The 20,359-nt window shown below is 44.6% G+C and overlaps 2 protein-coding genes across 2 annotated transcripts; one reads left to right on the top strand and one right to left on the bottom strand.

The window, feature by feature from the left end:
• Window positions 1-584: 584 nt before the first annotated feature.
• On the top strand, window positions 585-2,900 carry CSUI_004161 (metallo-beta-lactamase domain protein). Its single transcript, XM_068064355.1, has 2 exons — window positions 585-743; window positions 1,517-2,900. Exons 1-2 carry the CDS (start codon window positions 711-713, stop codon window positions 1,787-1,789), a joined length of 306 nt encoding a protein of 101 aa, XP_067923673.1. The 5' UTR covers window positions 585-710; the 3' UTR covers window positions 1,790-2,900.
• A 1,996-nt stretch (window positions 2,901-4,896) lies between these two features.
• Window positions 4,897-20,079, bottom strand: CSUI_004160 (exosome component). Its single transcript, XM_068064354.1, has 12 exons — window positions 17,714-20,079; window positions 16,578-16,694; window positions 15,380-15,594; window positions 14,554-14,708; window positions 13,458-13,559; window positions 12,548-12,623; window positions 11,365-11,517; window positions 10,592-10,690; window positions 9,566-9,658; window positions 8,087-8,921; window positions 7,457-7,530; window positions 4,897-6,660 (listed from the first exon to the last, which is right to left on the bottom strand). Exons 1-12 carry the CDS (start codon window positions 19,254-19,256, stop codon window positions 5,443-5,445), a joined length of 4,680 nt encoding a protein of 1,559 aa, XP_067923672.1. The 5' UTR covers window positions 19,257-20,079; the 3' UTR covers window positions 4,897-5,442.
• Window positions 20,080-20,359: the final 280 nt, after the last annotated feature.

The raw sequence follows: 20,359 nt of genomic DNA, 5'->3' as shown, positions 1-20,359 counted from the left end.
TCTATCTGTCTTTAGTCTACCTATCTTTCTTTAATCTATCTATCTCTTATCTATCTATCTGTCTGTCTTTAGTCTACCTATCTTTCTTTAATCTATCTATCTCTAATCTATCTATCTATCCTTTCTTCTGCCAAGGACGAAGCTTCTCCCTCCTTGCTCTCCTGCACATCTCTTCTATTCTTGGTCACTGTTGATCTTGTCCCTCTTCCAGCCTGGCCTCCCCCCGTCACCGCCGTCGCTTCTCTTACTTATCATAACCGATCAAAGCTATCCGTCTGCGCTTATTCACATATATGCGAGATAGAGAGTGCCTTGGAGACACGAAGCTTTTGTCAATTGTAATCGAGTCTTGCCCTAGCCCCATCCTTCTCATGTACCTGAAATCTTCGCTTTCTCTTGCTCGAGCTCCCTCTGTTCCTCTCTCTATCTCTCTCTTCTACCCTTTATTTGAGTGTTGATCCAACAGATTTCTTTTACATTATTATTCCTCTCTTCGTCTCTCGCTCTCTTGCTATCACTTGGAGAGTTTTCGTGTATAGCTATGTACATACAGATTTACTTTGTTGTATGTCTTGACTTCAGGTGTATATACACCTATTGAGTCCTTTCCAGTGTATCATGGAGGTACATACGTCTCATTAGGATTTCTAGTAGGACAACAAGAGACTCTTCTCTATATCTCTGACGTCACTTCTATTCCTGAGAACGTTATGCTACGTCTCAAGCAAATTCCACACTTAGAGGTGAGGTTCACATCTATATCTCTCTATTTCTCTTCTCTCCCTTTTCAGTTCTTTTTTCTTTCCTCGTATTTGTAGTGTCTATACAGTATTCTTCCTCAGCAAGGACGGCGAACATAGATAGTCCAAAGGTAGATAGATTGATACATAGGTAGGTCGATAGAGAAATAAATAGATAGACTAAAGGTAGATAAATAGATAGATAGATAGTCTCTTTTCTCTTAAATGCTGCTTCTTTCTTTCTCTTTCAGTGTATACATGATACCTTGTCAAAGACAAGGCGTCTAGAACACAATGGAAAGCCATCCTTCCGGGTTGTTTGGAAGACTTTCTCTCACTTCTCTTTCAGAATGAAAAGAACGACGAGTTCGAGTAAAAAGCTTCTCTCTCTCATTCCGATGCTCCAATAGTCACTGAAGTACCACCGTCCTGGAGAGAGAGAAAGGGGGTATCTCTCTAGCTGATCTTTAGCTTTGCATGTATGAGGTTATCGTCAGCTCTATCATCGGTTGCGGAGCGAGGCAAGTCAAGAGAGAGAGGTCAAACAATAGACAGACAGACAGATAGATCGACCCTTTTGTTTTGTGTATCAGATCTCTTCTCTTCTATCCTTCTTTCCTATTGTGTACGTCGTCCGTCCTTCTCAGTTATACTAGCTAGGGAAGGTAGGTCTATGTAGGCTTCTCTTTCTTCTTCTCCGAGGGATACGGATCTTGTTGTGCTCCATAACGTGTTTCTGTGTTTAAGCTTTTTTTTCTTTCTTTTTTTGCATGCAGACTTTAGTTGTGGATGCCCTAGGAGAGAAGCTTCATAACGCGCACTATTCTATACAGGAGGCGTTAGCGCTATCAGTAGAGCTACAGCCAAGGAACGTCTTCTTTGTAGGTATGTCGTGTTCCTTAGAACATGCGAAAACGAATAGAAGACTCCAGAAATGGCTAGCCCTACATCAAAAAGCTTATTCTCAAATGCATGCAGGCACGAAAAAATCCAAGATTGAGAAGATTCAGCTAGCGATGGACGGCCAGTTTGTTCCGATGACCTTCTAGAAGAAGAGAGACTATCAGCACTTTCTTCTTTGTTGATCATTGTTAACTAGAGGAAAACCAGCGATCGACCGACCTTCTGAAGGGTTCCTGCAGCATGTCTCGAGGCGCATCTCGCTAATACAAGGCTGTCTCCAGAGGGAGGAGACGATAGACGTAGGGATAGGCATAAAATGCCCCTTAAGAAGGCGATAGAAAATGAAGAGGGCCTTAGGCCCAGGAAGAGAGAGGGAGAAGAGATGAATGGAGCAAGAGGAAGTATGAGAGGAGAGGTATAAGGTAGATACATAGAATAGATAGATAGATAAAGACAGAGAAAGAGAGAGGTAGATAGACAGGCCTGGCTCTAAGTTGTTCTGTGTGTGTATCTGCCTTGACGAGTAAGGCTCATCAATCATTCACTTTAGTGTCCTGGGGAAGAGGTACACTCCATCTTCTCTCCTACCTAGAGTTAGAATTGTTTTTATTCATATGTAAAGCTCTTTAGTGAAGTGAAGTATAACGGACAACATCTTTCTCTTGAGATGGAAAGGCACTTCAAGGGAAGATATGTCTCCAGATTCATACGCCAAGTGTGACGGGAACACTACAATAGATGTAAAGAGAAGATGACGTAGTGCACAAGACGACTAGACATAAGAAAGGAGGGGCACTCCCGCAGGAGAAGAGGCTACACCCCCCGGAGAGTGTGACTAGCAGGAAGAGAAAGATCGGGTGTTTCTTCTTGCTTGGAACTAGTCCTTTTTCTTCTTGGCTCTTGTCGTCCCCTGTGATGCAAGAGACTCTGTAAGTAGTTTTTTATCAGTCATCTTCGGTGTCTTCGATATTAAGTTTTATCGTTTGAAATGACACAACCGATTTCACGAGGAGGAAAGATGGCCTTCCGATGACGAGGTGGTGAGCTAACGACATGTCTAAGTTCAAAGTGTCTGCTATCTGTGTATACAGTGGAGTAGGAGTAGAAAGTTCAGAATCGATTTGTTTGACGTAGAAACTACGACGTGTCTTGTGTCTCGTCGTTTTCTTTTCCTTATCACATTTGTCAAAAGGAAGGTACTATCTTGAAGAATATGAAAGAACTGCAAACGTTGTAAAACTCCGACGTGAAACGAACGCCCCGGGTTGTTTGGAAGACTTTCTCTCACTTCTCTTTCAGAATGAAAAGAACGACGAGTTCGAGTAAAAAGCTTCTCTCTCTCATTCCGATGCTCCAATAGTCACTGAAGTACCACCGTCCTGGAGAGAGAGAAAGGGGGTATCTCTCTAGCTGATCTTTAGCTTTGCATGTATGAGGGCAAGCTTCTATGAAAATGAGTCATTGCCATCAACGCGGAGAAGGGAGAAATCCTCTCCTTTCACCCTTATGGTAGTGGCTAGCTGCGTGTACAGATAGGCAGATACATTTGTAGTTAGCTATGCATGATTCGTCTTGGTTAGCTACGTGCACAGGGAGGTAGATGAAATAGATGCTAGCTATGAATTCATGCTGTTGGTTAGCTACCGGTTCACAGAGAGGTAGATAAACTGATAGCTTGCTATGAATTCCTCGTGTTGGTTAGCTACGTGCACTGATAGAGAGATGGTCAGGTACAAATTCTTCCTGCTGATCAGCTACGTGCACAGCTCGGTGGTAGTGTAGATAGCTATGATTCTTCCCGTTGGTTAGCTACGCGCACAGATAGTTCGGAAAATTTGGAGTCGGCTATAAATGCTTCCTGTTGGTTAGCTGCATGAACAGAGAGACGAATGGATAGGTAGCTAGCTATGGAAGCCTGTTGCTTGGCTACGTGCACAGATAGGTGGAAAAACAAATAGCTAGCTCTCATTTCTTCCTGTAGGTTAGCTACGTGCGCAGATAGGCAGATAAATAGATAACTAGCTATGCCTCCCTCCCCCACGCGGTGAGCTACTTGAGCAGGGAGATAAACAGCTAGCGAGCTATGGATTCCTCCGGGTTAGCTACGTGGACAGATAGGTCGATAACAGATAGCTAGCTATGAATTCTTCATGTTGGTTAGCTCGGTGCAGAGAGGGGTAGGTAGATAGATACCTAGCTCTGAATTATGCGTGTTGGTTAGCCACCTGCACAGATAGGTAGCTAAAAAGATAGCTAGCTATGAACTCTTCCTGTTGGTTAGCTACGTGCACAGTACGTATAAACTGATAGTTGGCTATGAATTCTTCTTTTTAGATAGATAGCTGCACAGATAGATAGAAAACTAGATAGCTAGCTGTGAGTTTCTCCTGTTGGCTAACTACGAGCGCAGATAGGCAGATTAACAGATAGCTAGCTATGAATTCTTGTTGGTCAGCTCCGTGGACGGATAAGTTGTTAAAGTGGTAATTTAGCTATGATATTCTCCTCTTGATTAGCCGCCGGCGAGGAAAAGTGGGTTAATAGATAGCTATGGCTTCTCCCTGTTTCTTAGCTACGTCCACAGGTAGGTGAATAAATGGGTAGCTGGCTATGAATTCTCCCTGTTGGTTAGATACGTGCACAGATAGGCGGATTGATAGGTAGCTGTAAATTCCTCCTCTTGGTTAGCTGATTGAACAGATAAGGAGTTAAACAAATGGCTAGCTATAAAGTTCTCCTCTCGGTTAGCTGCGCAAACAGATAGGTAGATAGATAGGTTGCTAGCGATGAAGTCTTCCTGTAGATTGATTGGCTACGTGTACAGATAGGAGGCTTGACAGTTAGCCATAAACTCTTCTTGTTGGCTAGCAACGTGCACAGATAGGTAGATGAGACATAAATAGTTAGCTACTGGTTCTTCGTCGTGGCTAGCTACGTGCCCCGGTAGGTAGCTAGTTAGCTATACAGTCTTTTTACCTGTGGATTGTCTTGGTAAAGGGATGATGGGTACACAGCAGCGAAGAACTGAAAAGCAAGGCGTTGCGTGCTGTTCTGCCTCTTTCTTCTTCATAGATGGAATGGCATGAAGAGATGTAGTGTTCACCTTGCCTAGATCTTTCTGAGCAGGCTACACCACACTCGTGGACTGGCCCCCGTGAATACAGACCACCGCTAGCTGTCTAGCAAGCTGGAAGAAGGGGGAGACACAGAAAAGGAGAGAAGGGGTGTCTAGACATTCTTGGTTGTGTTCCCTTCGAGATCTTGACCGGGGAAAAGTGAGGATTCTTGGATAGAAAGAAGACCTTCTTGGAGATCAGTAAGAAACAAAGAGGATCAAAGAACAAAAGAAAAAAATGTTAAAAACTGAAGATCACCATCCGGAAAAATAACTCCAAAAGTGAACCAAAGAAGATAGAAGAAGATAGCTCGACTTCTCAGAAATCCCGCTGCCTTTTTAACTGAGTGTACTCGCTATTTTATTAACGAGAATACCACGAGAAGGAATGCAAGAGACAGAGCGATGATAGGCTTTAGAATCGGTAGTTGGGGTCTTCACTCGAAAGGATGATGCGGAAGGGACGCATGCAGATTTCTAGAGAACAGAAACAGAAAGATGAAGATAGTAGCAGAAAAGAACTAGATCTCTCCTGGCGTCTAAACATGCTATCTTTTGTCTTTCTCCATCCTCGCGCCTTCCGATCACACACATTTGAGTTCCCGTTTGAAATTTTCCCAAGTCACGTATCATGTCCTTTTTATGTATTTCTCTATCTCTTTCCTTTCTTGTCTTTGGATTCTTTCATTTCTTCCTTCCTGTAAATTTGGGGAGAGGAGCAGCAGTGAGCTTTCTATCGACAAATGCCGCAGGTAGCCAACTCATAGGATTGCTGTTCTTCTGCTTCTGCTTCGCTACCTGACTTTTATGAAGACTTCCTCCCGAGGTGTTTGAAACGTCAGAAGGCTCTCGTTTTACTTGAGCTGCATAACTACTCTTATTACTATCCTGCTTAAGAGAGTGGCCTTCCGCTCGGGTTGGAGAGGGACTCTTTCCCGATCCTCCTGACGGAGACACTCTATGAGTAGACAGGGGTGTATATACACCCGAACGTTGACTATCACGATGAGGTGGGGACGCTGATACTTGGTGACTGGCGCATGTCGTAGGGGATGAAGAAGAAGACGACGAGGGCTCTATTTTGATTCTTTCATTGCCGGCAAGATAACTTGTTTCTTCTTTTCTTTCTTTATCATTTGTATCACCCCTAATTGATCTCTCCTGAAACGGCTTCTGCTGCCCTGGCTGAACAGGAGAAGAGTTGTTCTGACTGTCTTCAGAAGCATCTTCATCTTTATTGTTACTACTACTACTTCCACCCCCCTTCCCTCTCTTTCTTTTCCTTCTCTTCCATTTCTGCTTAGCAACTATGAACACTTCTTCTCTCCCTCCATCTCCTTCTCGCAAAGATTCATCCATCTCCTCTTCTTCTTCCTCTTGACCATCGTCTCTCTCACTTCGGTCCTTTGAACGACTCCTTGATTGAGATGCTTCTCCATCTACGTTTTCTTCTTGTTCCCTATCTACACAACCAGCCGACTTCTCTTCTGCTACTTTTTCACGACTATTAGGACTCTCCCCTAGAGCTGCAAGGAGAGCGGCTGGAGGGGGAGGTGCCGGGAGAGTAACAGAAGGAAGAAAAGCAAGATTTTGTGTAGTAGGAGATGGTCGTATGTCTAGACGCTCAGAGAGATGAACTTGAGGGCTTTCTAAAGATGGCAAGCCTGGAGAATGTAGATGATCTTCCTTACTTGACGAGGGAGCAGCAAGAAGACAACTGGTAGCTGAAGGGATAGATGAAGAAGAAAGAGACGGAAAGTAAAGACATTCCGTTAAATCATTGGCTCTCTCATGATCTACAAGAAGATATAACTGCTCTACCAATTGTAGCTCTGCATACACACGACGTGCGACGGATCGAGAAGAACTTGGAAAGCTTGAAGGGGACGGCGGGGAATTCTCCTGAACACCCAAATCATAACAAGACACCTAGGACACACATCGCAGCTGTGTTGTCTGTACATACACCTCAACTTCGAAACGCAAGAAGAGAATCTTCGACATCCACAGGCTTTCCACAACTTTGGAAGAGATTGAGAATAGGAACCTTCAGTCGTACAGTTAGTACGGTGTGATGAGCGACCATAGATGGAGAGGAACAGGTGTTCCTTCATGCTTCAGTAATGAGGCTTACTAGAGCATAACAAAGGCAGCACACAGATACGCGCCACGCGCTACTTGAGTTGGCTTGAGCTTCTGCTTTGTACCGACTTGTGAGCCTAGTGTAGGAGTGTCGGAGAAGCCTGCAGGGAGCAAGCGCGTGGATTCGTTCCTCCTCATCTCCTTCTCTCCCACGTCCCTTGTGGTCACACGCTCTCCATACTTTATGTATGTTTGAATATGTATGCATGCACATATGTATGAGTATGTATGTATGTATGAAGACGTGTGTAGGAATATCTGCGGATGGATATATATGTATGTATGTATTTACTGTATATATAGTAAAGAACTCGATAGCTTTGCGAATGCATGCGCGCTGTCCAGATGAGGATATCGAGAGAGAATGGGAGAGAAATTCATACCAGGACGTCTCCCTCTCTATCTTCCTTTCTTTTCTGTTCTCATGTAAGATGATCATATACGTGGTTATAGCTGAGAAAAAGAAAAGAAGAGTGATGAGACGGTGAACAGCAGAAGGTCTCCCTCCCTCTCCCCCCCCTCGTTACTTGCATGCATGCAATTCCACAGGACTTACTTTTGAACCCCGCCGGCGCCACTCAGAAGGAGGAACATACAAGGAAGTTACCAAGGGAATAGGCTTTAAGAAATCTGCAAAGAATACAGTTTGGTATGAGGGGAGATCAAGAACATGCAAGGTACACTGACGAGACTGACGGCCACCATAGGAAGTAAGATTCAACAAAATACACGCTCTATACGAAGGCTAGGTTTGTCACGAGCTAACTGCATGCAAAAAATGATTTTTTATATATCTGACGTGAATAATTGGTAGCCTACACCTAGCTCTCTGATCTTCCGTCTGTCTCCTATAGAGCGTCACCACGAGGCCGCATGTAGATGTAGGTAAGACAGAAACAGAATTCCCACCTAATACATGTATACATGACTCTATCCATATCAAGAAGACATCTTCCCTGTTTCATAGCGTCTCTCCCAACATGTGAACAGATCCATACAAACTCTTCTTCTTTTCCACTCCTCCCCTCGGACGAGACAATCGCGAGCTTGAAGTTTCTTTGACTGCCCATGCACATGAAGAAGAGAAGATAAGATAGATAGACCTAGATCCCTCGATAGCCACCCCCCCTATCTCCCTCCTTGCAGTGGATTGAGAAAGACTCTGGATGACCTCCTGTCTTCTTACCCGGAAATGACGCTTCTTCAATCATAGCTTCTGTTGAAGCGACCTTCATGACTACTTTCGGGAGATCTATCCTTCTACGTTTTCTTGTCCCTGGAACTGCTACTCCTTCTGGAGTTGTTTCGTGTGCTAATCCATCTCTTCCGTCATCTCCTATCGTTGTAAGAGACAGGGCGGGAGTAGAGAGTCTCTTTTTCGCAGACTTCTCTTTAGAGTCCACATCTGCCCTATCTGTCGCCGGCGCGGTGATTAAGCCGCGACTTGCTTTCTCCTGTTTCTTAGTTGGAGGAGAGGCACACGGCGTTAATGAAGAGGTACTGCTCTTCTGCTTCTTTTGACTCTTCTCTAGCAAGACAGGCGTCGTCGTTTCTTCTTCAGGAGATGCAGAATGAAGAGCATTCTCTTTCTCTTCACTCGCCTTCTGTAAAGAAGAAGAAAAAGATGAGAAGGAAGTCTCATTAAGAGCTTTCTTTCGAGACTTAGCAGCGGCTTGTTGAAGGATCACTGCTCGAGGTAAAAGTTCGTCTTCTTCTTCATCTTTATCGCTCTGACTACTACTCCCAGACGATAAGGAAGATGTATCATCTTCTTTAACTTCTTCTTGACTTTCTCTCTCTCTCTTCCTCTTCCTTCGACTTCCTCTTCTTCTCTTTGACTCTTCTTCTTCTCTCCTACTTTTCCCCTCTTTGTTATTTGCCACTTCTTCTTCTTTTCCATCCACATGTGCTACTCTTGAGGATCGATAAGGAGAGAAATCACAAGGCGACGGACGTGGAGAGAAAGATGAGGAACAGGCTAACGCCGCACGTTCAGCGGCTTCCGAGTCTAGCAAAGATTTCTAGAGATGGTCGATAGACACCGCAAGCAAGAGACAAAGAGAAACATGCCAAGCAGCACATCACAAGACACAAAGAAAGAAAGAAAAAAGATATCAAGGAGAATCTATATAAAAGAAAACACAATGCTAAGATGATGAGACAATCGAAACAAGATGACGTGAAGAAAGACAGAAAGAAAGAGGTATAGACAAGTTGAGATATGTGGGACAGTAGAAAGATAATTGGGCATGCAGGTAGGCAGGTATAAGAGGGGGAAGGACGTAAAGAAAAAGAAGAGATGGAGATACACAACACATAGAAATGAATAGACTCGAACTGCGCCAAGAAGCAAGCACATGTTTCTACGCCCTAGCACAACACCCAGAGGCCACTCCATCTTTAGATTACGAGGAAGCATAGAGATATCTGATACTAGAGAAGAAGAAATCAAAAACGGAGTGAAGAGCTCTATATCATCTACTCCTATCCACATCAGGTTGACAACTGTTGGGAAAGTATCTAGCCATGGAGACAGCTAGATCTCTTTCTCTCCGTTATTATCCTGCATGCTAAGAATAGAGTAGGAGATGTTTCATACAAGAGTCCCTTCCATAGGCCACAAGGCCTCAAAAGTCTTTAGATGGTTTCTGTTGCTGTCCAATACCTGTATAAGCTTAACAATCTCTTCCATGGAATGCCGTAAAGTTGCAGGGACAGGGCGTATAGCTGCGCTGAATTCGATTGAAGACGTCGGACGCTGAAAGAAAGAAGAAAAGACAGGAAAGAAGTAAAACATGACAAGTAGCAGCATCACGATTCCAAGCAAAAGGGGAGGTGGCGAAAGGACTAGATCATACCAGAAGAGGCCGAAAAATACACGGAGAGACGAAGAAAAAAGAAGAGAAGGGAGAAGAGAAGAGTACCTCCTCTATCTTCAATCGTATCGCATCACTCCATGCAGAGTTTTACCCTTCACCATAGAGACTTCCCTCCAGAGATAGAAAACCGCAAAATCTCAGTGCTTTCTCATAACCCCCAAATGCGGATTCTCATAATACGACCTCGATGCGCACATCGTCTGTATCCTGTCTCCCCCCTGCGCCTTGTCATTCTCCATACAGGCGGTCGAAGAGCTTTCTATCCACAGACACTACTCAAGAGGAGAGGGAGCCTGACAGGTCTGGACAGGCACAGCGTTGTTGTACCATTCCTCTCAATCTGTCGCCAAATGAAAGAAAAGATACAAAGAGATGTCGTAATGCCGACCCAGAGGGACATCACTCGATCAACCAGGGGGTGTGGATGAACCTATGTCGTCTGTGGAACTGTAGAAAGACTTTCAAGTGTACAGGATGATCCGAGTGACTATATATATGTAGACACAGGTATGGATGTCGAGCTTCTTCTTTTCGCCGGAGAGTTAGTGGTAAATTCCTGTACGTCCGTAGCAGCAGATGCATGCAATACTAAGATCAGGCAATCTTAAGCAGAAGAAGCCTGCGAGATATCGAGAGGAATGCCCTCCATGAGTAGCCCTAGCCACACAATGAAAGAAAGAAAGAAAAGAAAGCGACAGGATTCTCATGGAACGAAGAGACTAGGAAGGACACCAAGTCAAGATAGAGAAACAAAAAGACAAATCGGCCCTTTTTCAAGAGTTTGTAAAGAACGGCAAGAGAGATCAACATACCTTCTGAGCGAGGAGAAGGAGATGTGCAGGTGTAGCAATAGAGATTGGACTCCGATCTAACCGTCTTGCTGTCATGTCTCTCCAATTTAATAAATTGATCTGACAGGAATGAAGAAATAAAGAAGTTGATAGATAGACAGACAGAAAGAAAGAGAGACCGAGAAAAAGGAGAAGATGCGAAAGACTTAAGAACACATACGCAACAAAATGACTCCGCAAAGAAGAAAGAAACAGTGGCCCTCTCCTACTTGACTGATTCACTATCCTCTACCAACAAGAGCAGCCCTATCTATCTATCTATCTACTGGTGTTCCCACGAAGGAGATACCATTCACAAAAGGACGAACTTGTCGCAAGAATAGGAGCTCCCACCGACATCCTGTAGAGTGGACAATGTACATCTCCTTAGTTTCATCTAAGTAAGCAACGCAGCAGGCAAGGCTGACACATATATATGTGGATCTCACATTTGCCTATGCATAACCACATGACCTTAGTTTACAAGCTATGCACGCATGCAGAGATTATCTACAGGAGCTACATAAAGAAAAGAAAGACTGAATAACATGGAATCCAATCTGCTATAATACACCTCGGACTTCACGTGCGTACGATCCACACAAATGTATGCATATACATGGCATATACACATATACATATATATAGGTGTAAATATAGATACGGCATATACGTATACAGACACGATATACATCTATATAACTATATATATATATATATCTCTATATATATGGTGGGGGCCAAGATGAACTTACAAAGACAACATAGGAAAGAGGAGACAGTCCTGCACGGTTTTTCTTGAGAAGAATTTCTGCCTCTGTCGAAGCGTCAAAGGGAAGCTCAACATGAAGTTTTAAGCATACATCTCGGCTTCTCTCTAAAACGAATTGCATAGCTTGTTCTCCAGCCTGCAAAACATGCAAAAGAAAAAGCCAACTCTCTCTCCTCTTCAACGTTTAGCTAACAGTCGCTTCTTCATTGGAGGCGTCTTCTCTGTTCTTTTTCACGGCAATTCACACCTATCGAATCTCATGACTTAGGTATCATCTCTCGTCTATCTTAACACGTCTATCGTCATCACTGTCTATATATCAGAGAATCGCTCCATACATATACTTACTCATTGATACGTTGTTTATGAGTATACACCCCGACGACTGTAGCAACAGAGGGTTCTTCACAGGAGAAAGTTTTAGTCTTCTCGTGTGTACGTACAGCCCAACATTCTGCAAGCGAAGAAGACGAATGGTGTATGCACCTCTTCATTATGTCCTCCTGTTGAGGCTCCATACAGTCAGAAAGAAAGGGAGATACAGAATAGATAGATAGATAGACAGGGTACCTGTCTAACTGCATGTACGTCTGCATAAGGTGTTAGTTAAGAAGAGAACGAAGAGTGAGTTACTGAGTTCACAAACGTGACTATCTCTGAGAGAGACAGATGGATATACATCACACATGCGAAGACATACTTCTGCTACTGCTCCTCGTACGTCGACACAAGGTATCTCTATGGACTTTCGCAGACACTTCTCAATGCATGCCATACACGTCTCTCTCTCTCTTTCTAAGAAGCCCGTGTAGAGATGAACAATACTTGACCGAAGTCCATCTATCTATCAAGCACACTGGAGTCATAGTCTCTTGCTACCTTCTATTATCCATTAGTTTGATATACGACCTGCAAGCAGGAAGCCTAAGCTTGAGTGTCCTTTCTCGAACGCTTGCGGTGTATTTGTACCAAGTCTATCTATCTGTCCCTTCTTCTCCAAAACTGACTCATATGATTCCTACGATCCTTCCCTGTCGCTTACAGGCCCTGGTCGAGCCCTATGTGGTCTATCTACACTAACAGCTTCCCTTCATTCCTTCCCGTGAGAGAAGTACATGTAGTAGCCATAGGAGTTAGAAAAGTAGCAGTAGAGGGAAGAGACGTACCTGAGTTACTTCAAGATCCTCCTCGAGCCCCGTCACTGCTGGGAATGATCCGCCTGTGCCTACGCCTTCTCCCCCCCTGATGTAGAAGCACGGCAAAGAACAACATGAGAAGATGGAGAAGAAGAGAAAGAAGAGATATACAGAGTTTGGGTGCGATCAGAAAGACATCTTTACATTTGTAGTAAACACGAGAAGCCGTGCTCCAATGAAGAAGATTTACCACAGAAAACTGTACCTCCTGCTAGATGGCTTAAATCAATGAAAGAGGAAAGGACAGATAGGTAGACTTGCTCGTGGTAGTGAATAGATGAGAAGCATAAGAAAGCTTGCTGTACATACAGAACCGGACAAAGGAGATAGAGAGGAGCGCTTGATTCTCTTCATCTCCAAAGAAGAGACACATGAATGGAAATCAAGAAGACAAAGAGACAGAAGGCCACACCTGATTGGTGTCTCCTCGGCTCTACTTCTTTCGATTCAATTCCATACATACATCACTAGTTGCGCAGAAGCTCTACCTAGGACAGATCTACATACATATATATATATATAGATGTATACATGTAGGCAGATAGGCACATAGACAAAAGTATCAACTGATAGAGCCGGTTATGAGAAACTTTACTTAAGATGACTCATCACCTCGCTTCGAGAGTTTGAGGAGACGCCGGTGGCTTTGTGTCATACTACGTCTCAGCGAGGTAAGAGAGAATCTGTCCTTCGATCACTGAGGCGTATGACAAGCTCCCTTTCAAGCGCAAACCGCATTTAATAAAGCGATGATTCTCATACCCATGAATGCATGCATGCCTACAAGCCACCACGTGTGAAATATTGAGAATTCATACCCCCCTGGTTGCATGTAAAAAAGCACATGAGAAAAATAGAGAGATTAGGAAGATTTGCTTACACGTCTGTTCTGAAGAGAAGTTGATTCTTCATTACATCGAAGATATAAGGCAAGTAATGAGTATCCGAACGGGCGTAGTGCTCCATATCCGCTGTTAAAGGCCTATAGAACAGGAAGAAGAAAAAGAAGAAAGAAAGTATACACAGGAAGAGAAAACAAGAATAGAGAAGAAGAGAGGGAAGCGAAGGATGAGGGTCACAAAGCTGTTCCAAATGTGTATACGAGGGAGAAGTAGCAACCGCACAGGCACGACTATCCTTGATGTATGAAAAGTACCGAGAATTTTTGGGACATGTCTATACACAATCTGAGAAATTGCGAGAGTGGAGAAATAGGTATGGATTGAGAGATAGAGATTTCATGTTGCTTCAGCTGAAAGGAGACGCTCTTTGAAAGCACACGATCCAAAAAGAGCAACATGTAGATATACTCTTCTTTCCTCTCCAACAAAGAAGAACCGGGAGATTCACGTATTAACGTCGAAGGGTATACCTACGAATGAAAGGATACATATACAGTCACAGATCATACAAAGAGAGGAGGAGACACGTATGACAGATGTCTAGCTTTCTCTAGAGATACGAACAGTGGAATGAATGAACTACACTCTCTCTCAGACTCATGAAACGAGAATCTAGAACAAGACGTCAAACAGAAAACAGCTAGATCGATGTATTAAGAGTCTCACGAATCCTTCAAACAGATCGTTGAGTGACGCTAGATCGGTGTCTAACGTAACTTCACTTTCTTTGCTCCTCATAATCTCTCTTCCTCTTCATATGCTTGTCAACTGTATCTACACAGTCCTTCGTCTTTCCACACACTCCTGATACAGCATCAGGCGACATAGGAGAAAGAGATCTTGACGTAGGCTCTACGTGAAGACGATCTACACATATACAACGACACACTCTTTCACTATCGAAGAAAGAGAAGAGAAACTACACGAACTCCAGCTTATGTCGATCGAGATCTACATACCTATCTATGTACATATCCAAGCAGAATACTCCTTCGGAGAGTGAAGTGTCAGAGAGAGGAAATCTTAGGCGATCCTCATCTCTCTACTTCTCTTCCATTTGATGAGCTATCTCACCTTTTACGCCAGTCTGCAAGTTGGTATTGCTTGTTTGCTTCAACGTCACAATAGATCCGCAGTAAATTCGCTAGAGAAGCACCCCCTGGCAAGGCTAAGGTACGCGCCGCTATGCAGGTATCAAACATGTTAACGACATACACGCTGAAGTCACGCTGCAACACCCCAGAGAAGAGAGAGAAAGAAAGAAAGAGGAAAAAAGTCCTTCTGAATTCATGAGGTTTAGATGATACAAACACCAGACAATATGAGCACAGAAGCTTCTAATATCTTGTCAGTCACATAGGGTTGGAAAAGTCCTCATGTCTCATAGAACAGCAAAGAAGGGGCATCACCTAAAAGAAGCCGAAAGAAGCAGTCGTACCGGAGTAGTAGGATATGTCTACCGTTAGATCCTCCTCTCCTTACCGTCAAAGGGGTGAATACCAAAGTCGCCTAGATTCCAAAACATGAAGAAGAAAGAACAGACTCTCATGTCTCTTCTTCTTCTCCTTTCCTTTTGGTTACGCCTTTCCTTCTACTATAAAAAATCTTCCAACTGTGAGTGTATACGCTCCCTCTGTCTAGCGATGCGATAGCGTCAATAGAAAGACAGGGGGGCAGAGTAAGAAGACAGAAACAAGCCGAGAAGACGAAGACCCTTTTGAAAGAAAAGAAACACGGAAAAAAGGCGTTATGGAGAGAAGAGAAGAGCAAGTAAGGAAGAGGGAGAAAAAGACAAGAGAAAGAAGAGAGAGAAGAAAGAGGCTCAGCATTCAACTTGACTTTCATAGTCCACCTTCTCCTATCAAAATCCCGATGACTCTTTCCTTCCTTCCTCTCTTACCTGTAGCCATATAATGTCACTATCTGCACCGTGGAAAATTTTCAGAATCCTCGGGTTAGCTGTGATTTCGTTGAGAAGATGAAGGTGTTCGAAGAGAGGGAAAGGGTCTATTAGGTAGTCTTTCTCACGGGTGCTCATTTGTATGAGGCATGTAAACCCACGATAGGAGAAGAAGGAATGGTGTTCCAAATCAAAAGCAATAATGGGATGAGAACCTAGAGAAAGACACGAAAGAACAGGAAGAAAAACAGACACATGCGCATGCACATACACACATCTGCATGCACGGTCCACATGAGAATCGACTTCCCGAAGACAGGGCGTATATGGAGACTGCGTGAATAGTCTTCACATGTAAAACATAAGGAAAACAATGAAGATCCCTACCATACAAGAAACGAGCTAGATACAAAAGGGACATCGCAGAAGAGGGTGTTATCTATACATGTATTTAGGAAGTATGTGTAGACACCCATCGCGCAGTGGTCATAGATACAGAAGTCAAGATCCTTTACATGCCTATCTAGATGGGCGAGTGGAGAGACTCTCTTTATAAATGAATATGCACCCCAAGACTACCTATCTAGTAGATACACTTCACCCTCTCTAGATTCATTTACACACATGCACAACACCTATTCATCTCTCTACAGCTCCTCCTACGTGTGACTGCTCGGCTTGTGGGAGAGATGCTGCCTTGCATAAAAATTACAATAGAAATCTTCAACCGAAGAAAGCTGGAGCTTCCTGGAATTCTTCAGCTCAGGTCATCTTTCGCGTGTATCCTCTGATACTCCTGCTATAGACCCAAGCTGCTGAGAAAAGCTTCAAGACTTCTCTCAATCTCTACAAACCACCGCCTTCTTTCCCACTACTTTCTTACATGCCAGGGATTACATCTCGTCTCCTGTACTCTTCTCTAGACCTTCGCTTAATTCGTGAAGAGTGTAGTGAAGTATCAAGGGAAGGAAGGAGATAGCTCCCACATACAGGCTGTCCCGCTGGGTGTTTTCCCGCTTAACTTTCTTCTTAAAGACTAGACACACTCGAAGACAAGACAAGCAACTCATCGTATGTATGTATGGATATGCATGTATGTATGAAAAGGTATGAAGATGTATGCACGTATGTATGAATATGCCTGTATGTATGTGCACCTTATACACAGATGAGTAAGGAATGATCGAAGTCTACATACCATTGCCGAGTTCATCGACAAGATCTTGCAGTTCCTCTTTTGTGGTGATCCTGATCAATGGAGTATCACAAATGTCCTTCGGCTCCTTCGGCTTACAAGGTGTAAAGAGCTTCGCGCCTGTTGGATTGTCGCATGCAGGCACATGGCAATTACGGACAAGAAGACAGTCATACACGTTCCGAAGTCCCTATGGGGGAAGCCTCTCTTTCTACCATATAAACTGGAGACGACAGAAAGATGCTACAGTGGCGGTACTGCATGCAAAGAGAGAGATAGCCAAGAGAAGAAAGAGAGAGAGAGATCTCTACAAGAGAGATGGGTCTCCGTCTTTCTCTCTCATGGATGTAACCTTGGTGACTAGGAAAGAACAGAGTTCCTCCTACTGACTCCTTCTAAGCACCATTCCTCTCTCCTCTGTCTCTCAAATCTATCTACGTGAGAACTTACTTAGATTCCTATGAAAACGGTAAGAAAGACACGCGAAGCTAGTTAACACGACGTCCCAGGTAGGCTTTCCTCTCCCTTCTTGTTCTCTCACAAGGGCTAGAGAGCTTCAGCATGTGCGAATGAATCCGATGAACTGACCTCCATCCTCTACAACACATTTTACTATCTGGAGATTTCCTATCCCATAGTCTGTTGCTCTGATCTTTGATACAGAAAGTGTGTGAAGACAAGGAATGAAATGTCTGTCTGTCTCTCTCGCTTGTTCGAGAAAGATGAGAGGTCTACACTCTCTCTCGCTACCTACCGATCATCCTATATCTTACACACGAGTCACAACTAACACGATCTACTCTCGTATTTTTCCTTCTTTCCCCTGTTCCCCTTAGACCTCCAGATCTTCTCTGCGAAAAGTAAAACCGGTAGGGTGAAGTCTTGAGAAAGGAAGAAGAGAGGAGGACAACGAGCAAAGAGAAAGAAGAAGGAGAACCAAAAAGAGAAAGGGGTCTTGAGAAATGAAAAAGAGCGACAGAGAAGTCAAAGAGAAAGAGAGATAACAAGGGTGGGGGAGAGAGCGATTCTACACTATATTGAATTCTTGAGAAGGTAGACTCCTTGTATGCAGATCGACTGTATGCAGGAGAATGAAGTTGACAGATCTATAGAACCATCTACAGAGACAAGGATCTTACCACTGAAGACTCCTTCTATGGCGCTTCTACCGTCATCGCCTCTCCATCGTAAAGCCTGTAGCTCCGTCTCATATACATGAGGCAAAGGGGGGGCCGTATCGCCTTCATACGAACGTAAAATTCCCGGATAAGAATAGGGCGAGGCGAAACTTCTATTCGTATGATCTCCCTCACAAGCAGAGGAAGAAGCGAGAGATGAACTACTCCTTTCAGTGCGCCCTGTACTACGAAGATTGCCTTGAGAGACAGGAGAAGGAAGAACCCCACGGCCATGTAGATGAGAGGACAGAGAGGGTGAAAGAACAAGCGAAGGTGTGCCACCTGTTGTAGTAGAAGGAGAAGACGAGGAAGAAGAAGAGATCTGACTCGCGGGAACATCGGGCTCTTGACGCCCATGTGAGGCAGCATGCGTGAGAGAAGATTGGGTCTTATCTTCTTCTCCTTTCGAGTTTGAGAGGGTGTCTTCCTCTCCCCCCCCTGATGACTGCTGGTTTGCACTTTTAATAGAGTTGTCCTGACAAGAAGTTTTGGTCTTTTGTAATTCCTGCTCTTCTTCTTCACCGCTTGTCTCTGTCTCGTGGTCTTCTTCCTGTCCTTCTAGGAGCGATTTTATCTTCCGCATGCGTTTCAAACGAATCTTTTGTGCTCGAAGAAAACAGGGATGGAGAGGTTCTTTCGCATGCGGTTTCGTGGGTAATCGAGGAATAAAGCGACTAGAGAAGTTATCGATAAGATGAATCCAAGCCCGTTGAGGTCGATTTCTCACTGAGAAAGCTAGTTCTTCATGTAATTTCTTACATGCAGATCTTGCCGCTGTATTGTCAGGTCTGGAGAAAGAAGTAGAAGAGGGAGAAGACGAAGAAGAGGAAGAGAAGACAGAAAGAGATGTGATATGACCAGGAGGGAAGAGAGAGTCAGAAGATTTCTTGGCAGCATTCGCGTCAGGAGAAGTCTTAGGATGGCTTGAAGCATCTCTACTAGAATCTTCTCCTTTCTTCTTTTTCGAGGCTCTAGGAAGCGGAGTATTTGGGAACTTGTCATGATGTGCGAGAGCACGGTCAACATCATCGAAAAGATCGTCAAGGAAATCCTGAAAAATAGGAAAGAGATGCTTCTTCTCCTTCCTTGTTCCGCTTTGAGTGGGAGAAGTTTCACTTGACAAAGCGCGGTGTATATACAGATTATGTCGACAGGCAGGTGCGAAGGTATTTCCAGGTCGACTTAAAGAAGTGATCAATTCAAGAGCCTCTAACGTTTCTTCCGCAGCCTTATGGGTTGCTGAGGCCGCAGCCGGTGTACCTGAAGTACGAAGAGAATACTCATCTCCAGACGGGATAGACTTTGCACTTGCAACCAGTTTAGATACAACAGAAAGAAGTTCTCGAACTGTGTTCTTTCCTTCATTCTTCGCTGAAGGTTGAGGCCCTGATACTGTCTCTGTTGCCGGTGAGTCTGTCGAGCCCCCTGTCTTTGGATCCTTCCCTTTCTCGCCAGAGGGAGAAGGGAAGAGGAGACTGTCAAGGGAAGGCACTGAGAAGTTCATTGTCTACAATGCATGAAATGGAAACATCACGGAAGAGACGACGTGAAACAAACCGCGCTAGGGTCCTCGGTGTAAATACACAAGAGAGGCCGAGGTGTACGTACACCGGAGAGGCTTAGATGTACGTACAGCGGAGAGGCTTAGGTGTACATACACTGGAGAAGCCTACGCGTACAGCACCGGTGAAGCCTAGGTTGACATAGAGTAGAGAGACGCGCGACCTGTAGATAGACACGACAGCCGGAAATGAGAGAATTTCTACTGCGTAGACGAAGCACGCTACAGAGTCAAACACCGATGAAAGGCAACAAGGGTGGATAGTCGTGACCAGCAGCTTGAGACGGACTGAGGAGGGAGAGAAAGAGGCAAAGTGGGCTCCCTCCAAGTCTTCTGCTGAAAGGGCCTAGAGGAGTCTCCAACATGGGGACACCAAGCAAACCCCCTGAGCTGTATCGACAGGGAAGCATCGATGCCTTGTCGCTATGCGGCTGGCATGCAGCCCCCCAGTATCGACGCCAGGGGCGACGGATCGGCGACAAAGACAAGCCAAAATGACTGGGGAAGAAGAACGAAAGGGAACGCAGCGGAAGGAGGATGTAAGGCGTGAGATGCCTCTCTGGGCTGAGATGGGAGGATTGATCGGCTTCTACGCTGCCGCTTTCCACGCTAAGCGCTGCTTTATGCGCGAAGGGAACAAGGGTGCGAACTGACAAGTCGCACAGTCTCGCTCCATGCTTCCATTGTTCATAAGCAACCCAGGTTACTGACGACAGAGGAAGAGTAAAAAGAGTAAGACAGAAATCTCATTTTAAAGTGTGGGGTCCAGATGCTACTGAAAAACAGAAGAAGAAAAGGGAGACAGCATGCATGCAGAAGGCGGGACTTCGGGCTTGGCTAGACTCGTGGTGACGGGCAACGAGTTGAAGGGTACTTGCCCGGACAGCCTCAGCGCCGTGCATCTATATGGAGTGCTACCGTTCAAATGGTTGTCCGGAGCACCTTCTGTTGCGCCAACAAACCTTCTTTGTTCTGGCTCACGCGCCGCGCTGTATTTCTGCCGGAGTGGACTTCTGTAACTCCCGTTGAAATCACCGTCTGGGGGG

The sequence above is a fragment of the Cystoisospora suis genome (genome assembly GCF_002600585.1).
Source record: "Cystoisospora suis strain Wien I chromosome Unknown contig_1908, whole genome shotgun sequence".
NCBI lineage: Eukaryota > Apicomplexa > Conoidasida > Eucoccidiorida > Sarcocystidae > Cystoisospora > Cystoisospora suis.
Note: the sequence above shows the minus strand (reverse complement) of the source record. Positions and strands in the feature narration are given on the sequence as shown.

Excerpts from the sequence above, each read along its gene's own strand:
- CSUI_004160 (XM_068064354.1), bottom strand. The coding sequence starts at position 19,256 with ATGAACTTCTCAGTGCCTTCCCTTGACAGTCTCCTCTTCCCTTCTCCC. Across the intron at positions 15,595-16,577 it reads TGTCGATGAACTCGGCAATG|GTTCTCATCCCATTATTGCT; the intron begins GTATGTAGACTT and ends GTCTTTCTCTAG. Across the intron at positions 9,659-10,591 it reads TCCTTCTCCTCGCTCAGAAG|CGTCCGACGTCTTCAATCGA; the intron begins GTATGTTGATCT and ends TCTTTCTTTCAG.
- CSUI_004161 (XM_068064355.1), top strand. The coding sequence starts at position 711 with ATGCTACGTCTCAAGCAAATTCCACACTTAGAG. Across the intron at positions 744-1,516 it reads AGCAAATTCCACACTTAGAG|ACTTTAGTTGTGGATGCCCT; the intron begins GTGAGGTTCACA and ends TTTTGCATGCAG.